Source organism: Ruditapes philippinarum, unplaced genomic scaffold (assembly GCF_026571515.1).
Source record: "Ruditapes philippinarum isolate M1 unplaced genomic scaffold, ASM2657151v2 ctg10550_1_1_1_1, whole genome shotgun sequence".
Classification (NCBI taxonomy): domain Eukaryota; kingdom Metazoa; phylum Mollusca; class Bivalvia; order Venerida; family Veneridae; genus Ruditapes; species Ruditapes philippinarum.
Window position 1 is genome coordinate 1 of NW_026857802.1, and position 8717 is coordinate 8717.

Consider the following 8717-nt stretch of genomic DNA (forward strand, 5'->3'; position numbering starts at 1 on the left):
CTTCTTTAATTCCTAAATCAGTATTATGGTACAAACTAATCATAGCTAAACACCTGACTCAAGTTACATTTGATCGAACGTTATAGTATGCAAATAGTTACCTATACCTCCGTCTGTACCAATGCTCATAACCTCGATTTCAAAACTGTCAAAAAGTTTAACTGTTTTTTTGTCAATAAATAAACCAAGGTCGCCTTTTGCTTTTTCAGCATAACTGAAAAAGAAAGCAAATCAATCGTATTGACCAAAACATGTAAAAATATCCTATAATTATAAAATTATGTTAACCTATAAAAAATGTCATTATGTTTTGAAATAATTGCATTTAAATTACAAAGTTTAAGTTATTGTAAAAAATAGTCGTTTTATGTCACCTGATAAAGTATCCGTCAATGATTAGGTTTTTGCAAACAAGTTGTCTGTCCAGCAACGGCTGAAAACATAATATAAGGCGAAATTATTTATTATTAATTGTATCATTAAAAATATAAACACATTCTACATTTACAATATATTTTAATTTCGTTTGAAAAAAATATTAATAAAAGTTACAACACTCTCAAATAATATAGGATACTAACTTGATCTTTTGGTAAACATAGAGCCTTTGCCACTGGTGTTGCTTTGCTTGCTTTTATTGATTCTTCTCTAAATACTGATTTATGAAACAAGAAAAGAAGCAAAATAAATACGGTAGTTTACAAAACTATTAAAAAAACGTGTTTTAGAAGCTACTGTATAACATTTATAACATTACAAAAAGCCTTTATATTAACCATAAATGAATATAACAAATGTTAATTCTGAGAAGATGTTTTAAATTAGTCGTTTTATTGATATAACCATATTATTAGCTTGTTTAAACATGTTTCATCAAAAATACTACGAAAGTTAGAAACTTACCTGCTCCAGATTCGTTTGGCTTATGTAACACTCCTAGTTGTTTACAAGTTTTCATCAACTGTTCGAGATTACAGTCAGGCATGAAGTCGTACGATTCGATCGTATTGTTCGCTTTGATTCTTTCTAGCTGGTCTCGGACGAGATGGAGATTTTGTCTGTATGACAAGGAACTGATGAACAATTTGTAAGGCTGATCAGCTTCTGATTGTAATGTGTCTCTCATACCATTTGTTTCATCAACTAGGCTTTTATTTTCTTTTTCTAGATTTTCGATCTTTTTCATGTCTGCTGCCATGATATCATCTCCATATTTAAGCATGGCATCGGCGAGTTTTGTGATCTGTGAAATAATTTCATCCCTAAACAATTTCACGTCAAGAGCAAACTTTTTGTTGACATCTTCTACATGGTTCTTGTTGCGCCTGATGCTTCCTAATAGAGATTTTGCTTCATTGTCATATGTCTCTATGTCCTTCTTCAACATTTTGAACTGTTTACCGTCTTTATATCCATCGATGTGTTCAAGTATATACTCTACTTTACACGTTTTATGCGAAATTACCATACAATCTCCGCAACCAACTTGGCCATGTTCGGGGCAGAAAAATTTAATAGGCTCGTTTAGATGTTTAGTACAATTATCAAACGTTGGTGTTTTACCTTTATTAGATTCTGTCGCAACAGATGCAGCTAGTCTATGCTCCCGAAATAGCTTCCATTGTTTATGTGTATCAAAACATCTTTGACACATTTCTTCTTCACATTGTGAACAAAAACCATCAGAGTATTTCGATACCTTACGTTGCTCACAAGGTTTACAATATTTACGAAGTTTTTTTCCAGAAACCTCCATATTTCAAAAGCCGACTTATCTGAAAAATAAACAGTAGTAAAAGCTAAAAACATGCTTTTACATTTTGTTCACAATACGTATTATAATAACAACCTTCATATACTACTATAAACAAATATTTTGACATCTTATCTAACGAGAAAAAGGAATTTATTATAAATCATAAGATTATTATTGGTCAGGTCTCTGTATTTTTTTATTCTTCACAACATAAATGTGCAGAAAACAATATTAAACGACTTTGCAATAATCCTACCTTATACAGTATTCTAACAGTTACAACACATTGTTAAATCAAGTGTCAGACCTAAGAGCATTCAAGCTAGAACAAAGCGAACTTGAAGTTTTTATAGAAATGGACTGAATTATCAGTGGTTTCAAAAAAGAGTTAAAAATATTAAAACAAATAATCAGGTGAGCGTTTCACTAACATTTCGTGAGTTTTTGTATTTTTTACGTAAATTTGGACTTACGCAAAACGTAAATTTGCGTTCGTTGCATTTCACTAAAGAGAACATGCAATTTACGTAAGTAATAAGTGTGCGTAGCCTATCGTTTAAACTAACGCAATTGCGTAGCTAAGAAAGTTTAGTGAAACACAAATTAAAAAGTGTTTGCGATTAAACTAGAGATATAACGTAAGTACGTTAGAAAAAATCACACTGGAATGTAACGTGTGTTCATAATTCAGGGCAATTGACATTAAACAAAAACTTATATTCTTTAAGAAAGTCTTAATACCGAAGTGGTATTCATTTCTGAGTTGTCATAAAAAGGGTTTCCACTGAATTTATTTATGAGATATATACTCATAAAATAGACGATCTGGAGAGATGTGTTCTTAATTTATTTTGTTTGAAATGTATACTTTATTACAATTGAGATGTCATTTGTTGTGTAGACGTCAACGGTAATTGACACACTTTTCAATTTTACAACCAATCATTTTGTCATCCCGTCCATTTCCTACCCCTTTCCTTTTTGTCCTTTTGACTGAAGGTGTGCGTTTCTTACTTCAATGTTTATTACTCTGTTTATCTTATTATAAACATTAATACAAAATTAATCAAAAACTTGTTTCCATGAACTTTAGATGCTATGTAGATTTTAAACATTTAGGTAAAGTTTATAAATGATGTGATACCAATTTAAACGGACTTTCCTGACAATTAATAAGTTTAAATTAGTTTTATTCATATACCATGAGGGGCTTAACTTATCACTATTATTATGATCTTATAATACACATAATTGTATCAGTGACGCCTGGAATATTATTGACACATACGTGTCAACCAATGGAATATATACTAAAATACTAAATATATACTAAAACTACAAAAAACTATTCAAAGCAATCAGCCAGGGTATATAGGTCGCTATGATCAATGTCTGTAGAGAAATATCAAATATCGTTGTATAATAATATTAATCGTTAAAAAGTGATTCCAATCTCAAATAAATGAGCACAGAACCATAATCGTATGATCAGTTATATTTACTATTGTATTTAGAAATCTGATATATTTTCAATTTAAATATTACTTTACCTATCCTGCCGCAAAATCAGTAAACCGTTTCTTATTGAATCCTTTCATTATTTAAAGAAACCCCGATATATTTCTATGCAAAATGACTTACGGAATTTCTTTAATAAGAAAGTCATTTTGCAGTTATCATTTTTTTTATTGTAAGTAACATAATGTAATGATTTTTAACATTGAACATTTTCTGATAATGAATGAAATAAATTGTGTTCATACTATATTGATTCCCTTATGCTTTTGCCACGTAGTCATTTTATGAGGTATAAACTATTAGTTCCATAAAACTTTCGGATATACCAGCAGTGTGTATCTCTGTGTGTTTATTGACCAAACTAAACAGTCGGAAATAAGAAGTTAATACATGTAACAATATCTTGATATTTTCAAATGCGTACTTGTTTCATAATGTATTAAGAGCATGCTTATCTTGAACAACCGTAGCTCTGAACATGTAAAGACAATTGTATTTGAGCATGTTGATCTTGAACAACCGTAGCTCTGAACATGTAAAGACAATTGTATTTGAGCATGTTGATCTTGAACAACCGTAGCTCTTAACATGTAAAGACAGTTGTATTTGAGCATGTTGATCTTGAACAACTGAAACAGTAGCCGTGAACATACAAAATGTAAACACAGTTGTATTTGAATTCCATACAAATTACTTAACTAAAATTATACCAAACGATATTTCAACAAAATGACCAATGAGTATTTTTTATATTTCTTATTGAAAACTATTACAACATACAAGAAAATAAGTTTTTGAGAATAAACAATATATCTCGGGTGTATAGTGTTTGATATAATTGCAACATAACATTCAAACCTCGTTCAAACACAAGGTGATACATATGTACATACAATTACTGACGTCAGTCCTTTTTTAAACCGTTGTTTTCTGAAACCAAACATTCTTTCAATTTAAAGCCTTTACACACATTTATCATATGTACAACGTTTATTTTCATCTGAATTCATTTCCAGTTTAGTAAGTAAACGTCGCTATTTATATATATTCTTAATATGTTGGTGCTATAAAACACATCTGCTTATGTAATCATAGACATGTTATATAAATTGTTGAAGTATTGGTGAATTATAAATGTTATGTGTGTAGATGATCAAATTAACTGATTTTCATTCCTCAACATATCTATACGTCTTATAAGTATTAAATATTGTTTTATCTCAATACTAGGCTTTCCGTATTTCCTCGTTAATGATACATGACATCAAAGTGTGCTATGTATAGTGATTTAAATTAAATTTCATAAAAAAGTACTTGTATTAAACCAGTGTTGAATTCAGGTTTTGATATTATTGTTAACAAAAATAGCAATCTGTAAATTAATTGATAGTGGATTAAATCGCGATGAATGTAGACAAAGCTAACACATTTATCTCTTCCTTCTTGATAGATGTATTGATTTACAACTGAGATCAAAAATATTTGCAAACTAGGTCAAATCTATATTCAAAGTCTCTTAAGGTAGTACACTCGTAATGCATTGCTTTACTTTAAAGGGGGATATTAAAGTGTAAAAGTTTATTAATGCCTTATTTAATACATGAAAATGCATAAATGTGCATGAGTGTCAGTGTGTGTGTTTTGTAGTGATACAAAATAACAGCAGAATTTTGCAGAGCCGACATATGAAAATATATCAGTTTTACAATAAGGTTTAACAATATATGTAAGATGTATGCGCTGAGTTAATTTCATCTTATGTTATAAGATGCAACTCTTCAAATGTAAATATGTTCATACAATTGTTATTAACTCAAAAGGAATGTCGATATATCTTACTAAACCTTGAGTGTATTTATACCTTAAGATATTCCATTATAAAAGTATGTTATTTATTGCGGCCCTTCAAATTATGTGTTCATACAACAGTTGTATTGTATTAACTTGAAAAAAGCTGTTACACATATCTATGTAAACCTTGAGTGAAATTTAACCTTTTAACTAGACCATTACAAGAGTCTGATTAAACACTCCAGATAGCCGCCCAATATGAATGACATGTTTGTTTGTTTGTTTGTTCGATTGGGTTTAATGTCACACCAACACATCATACGGCTAATGGCAACGTTACAGCTTTACCTGTGGAGGAAGACCTCATGTGCCCTTCCGTGCATTATTTCAGACACAAACTTGCATTTGAGTAGAACCACCGTTGTTTCGTTAGCTTGCTGGATAGCTTCCTCACAGGAAAAACATAATAAAATACATGTCATATATTTGTCATCAACAGTTTTTGACTTCAGCAGTAAGTCGAATGACACGGCCAGCAATCTAAAAACATTCATCAGTCGTAATACTAAAATGAAGATACCCAAATTTGTGTAACAAGAAGAATATATTTATTCATACTAAACTTGTAAAAAAATTTGCCATAAATGATCATATTCTAGTCAATAACAGAAATGATTGATTTTCCTCATATTTAATTATTTAAACAGATTATTATAAAAGTCAACTGCATAACAATGCACAGTTTCCTAACCCCGACAAATTCAAATGTTTATGGTTTGATCAATTGTTAAAAAAGGTCGGAGTAGTCGGCTAGAACAACTCATTTCACTTGGTAAGTAAGCTTACTACTGTTCGTTTATAAATAATCAATATTAAAACCTTAAAAGTTTCATTTTTTTCTAAAACTTAAAGTTCTTTACATTCGCAAATTCAGAAAATCGTCCATACATACTTAATTTACGGTACATTTAAGGTATGATCATGCTAATGCATTACCTCTGCTTTTGAATAGGCTAAACTACTTTTACTTGCATTGCAACTTAGGGCCCTGTGGTTCAAACCCCAGAAGGGTCAATTTGTTTTTTCTTCTTTTTGTCTTTTTAACATTTTTTTGTATCTTTCATATCCCTTTTGGAAATAAAAAAATGTATAATAATTTTAATGTCATAATGAGTATAGTTATTAATGCTAATTCTTATAGCAAATATGGTACCTGGTATCATCAAAGTTTAAAAAAAATCAAAACTACAAGCTAAAAGTATATGATATTTTACAATATCAAGCAATAAACTTTTGAGACTTTGAAAATAGCCCCCATTTTTGTAAATTTTAGGAACTTTTTGATTAGCTCCCTAATTACGAAAATGATCAAAGACATTTTAAAATGGGTGTGGTAGGGAAACATTTTTATACCTATTTTACATGTTTTGAGAAAAAACAATTATTTTGTATGTGTGGATTGTTAGCTGAATGTTATTAGTATAACAACAATTCATTGGAAAACTGTTTTCATAAAGATAATATTGTAGATTATTAAAAGGTTCATCTTTTCTGAAAAGATCCATACATGCAAACTTAGGTTATAAACATTTACCGTACGGTAAAGTTGCTTAAAATTTTCATACAGGTATCCTTGAAGGCATACAACTGATCTATGTTGTCACTTTTTTAGTTCCTTATAGTGCACATTTTGGTGGTCATACTTTAATTTGGTGCAACTGATCAATCTTATCAATTTTCCAATCGCCGGTACTGCCTAATAGAAGTAATAATTGATATTTTATGTTTGTAAAGGATAGTTCTTAGAACCGGGTAGTTTGTTTGTTTGTATACGACCTTAACTAATGATAGTATCTTAGAACTGGAGATTTTCACAACAATACAAATTAACGACGCGAGATATCACAAATCGGCATTTTAACTAGTAATTTTATCATCTAATGCTAGAGTTCAAATGCAATCATTTAATCTTAACTGAACGATTACAGTCTGTATTTATTGATTAATACTCATAAACAACAAACATATAGGTCCCGCGTATGATAATTGTTTCTATTTGTTCAAAACTTTTATTTGATTTAATTGATAATCATGCTTAAATTGTCCTTATAGTTTACGTTTCATGTGATTTTTATTATATTTTATGACACGTTGTATATCACTTCTTAAACCGTTGCATTTATTTATTGGTTTTTACTTTTATGTTTCAAACCACTTGCCCCTCACCACTGTGCGTTCGAATCCCGACAGGGACTTGGATTCTTTCATGTGAGGAAGCTATCCAGCTTGCTTACGGAACGTCGGTGGTTCTACTCAGGTGCCCGTTCGTGCCTGAAATAATGCACGGAAGGGCACCTGAGGTCTTCCTCCACCAGTAAAGCTGGAACGTCGCCAAATGACCTATACTGTGTCGGTGTGACGTAAAACCCAAAACAAACAAACACAATTTTTAAGTGTAGTTATCTTTATACACTTTAGATGTGTATCCCTTTAACGTTTTGACCATATTCTCCTACAAGAACACTGATAACTGAGTTTGCATAATAATATATTAGATTTATATCATTATATTGAACTAAAATGTGTTTCGTTCATGTTAAATAATTAGCTATTTCAGTTCCCACATAAAACACTGATAACTTACTGAAGAACAACGAGTTTGTATAATTATACATAAGAAGTATTTAATTGTATTGAACTAAAAAAAATTGTTCGCTTGAAATGCGCAGCTCTTTCAGTTCACAAGCACAGCAGTTTTATATAATGAGATATAAATATAAAGGGTTTGTCTAATTACAATTAAGATACGTTCGTTGTTTGTATTGACATAGTTTACCTGTTTGAAGGTATTAACATTAAAACTAGAATCTGATTATCTTCATGAATGAGTCACAAAATATACGTGCATGTTGTTAACGTTGACAGCTGTATAGATCTGATAGAAACAATTAACTATGTAGTTAAATTGATTAAATTTCCCACTTTTGAAATGCATTTCCTTCTCTACATTTTACTAAGTAATGTATGAATAATTATGTCATTTGATTAAATTCTATAGATGGCTTTCTATAAACTATAAAATTTACGTATTCTTAATCGATATGATTACAAATCACAATGATGAAGAGTTTGTATAAAAAATCTAACCTTACAACTGGAAATTTCTTGTTCGTATAGTTTTGAACAAATCCGATAATAAAATGGTAAAAATGGTCGACCTATAAAGATAACGATTGAAATATTCGCCGTTATTACACTTGTGGTTTAAAGCTTGTTTGTTCTCCGTGTGTTATCTATCAAAGTAAATATTGATTGTTTAAGTTTGTTTAAGATGGTAACAACAAGATAGGCAAAAATGAATCTTTTCTTTCTGTGCTTAAAATGTAGATTTGTACGTAGCTTTATTGAGCACGCATTTATATAATCATATGAAGAAACATGTATTTATATTTATTAGTAAAATACTAGCCACTTGGGCCATGCCAGAAATCTATCCCGCTTGATAACAAGACGAAGGTGTGTTTACTTAGGCGGCCGTTCTGACCTGATAAAATACAAGGAGAAGCGCCCTGCCGCATTAGCGTTGTGCCGAGTCTTTATTTGGTGATTTTAAAACCATAATCAAAATGGTAAAATGTTACGCCCTTATCTT

At 30.4% G+C, this 8717-nt stretch overlaps 1 protein-coding gene across 1 annotated transcript; it reads right to left on the bottom strand.

The window, feature by feature from the left end:
• Window positions 1–101: 101 nt before the first annotated feature.
• Window positions 102–8318, bottom strand: LOC132751111 (E3 ubiquitin-protein ligase TRIM33-like; the record flags this gene model as incomplete). Its single annotated transcript, XM_060741230.1, has 5 exons — window positions 8213–8318; window positions 904–1775; window positions 582–655; window positions 375–433; window positions 102–214 (listed from the first exon to the last, which is right to left on the bottom strand). Coding segments are annotated over exons 2-5 (1099 nt in total), but the record flags the coding sequence as incomplete, so codon positions are not given.
• Between the last annotated feature and the right edge of the window lie 399 nt (window positions 8319–8717).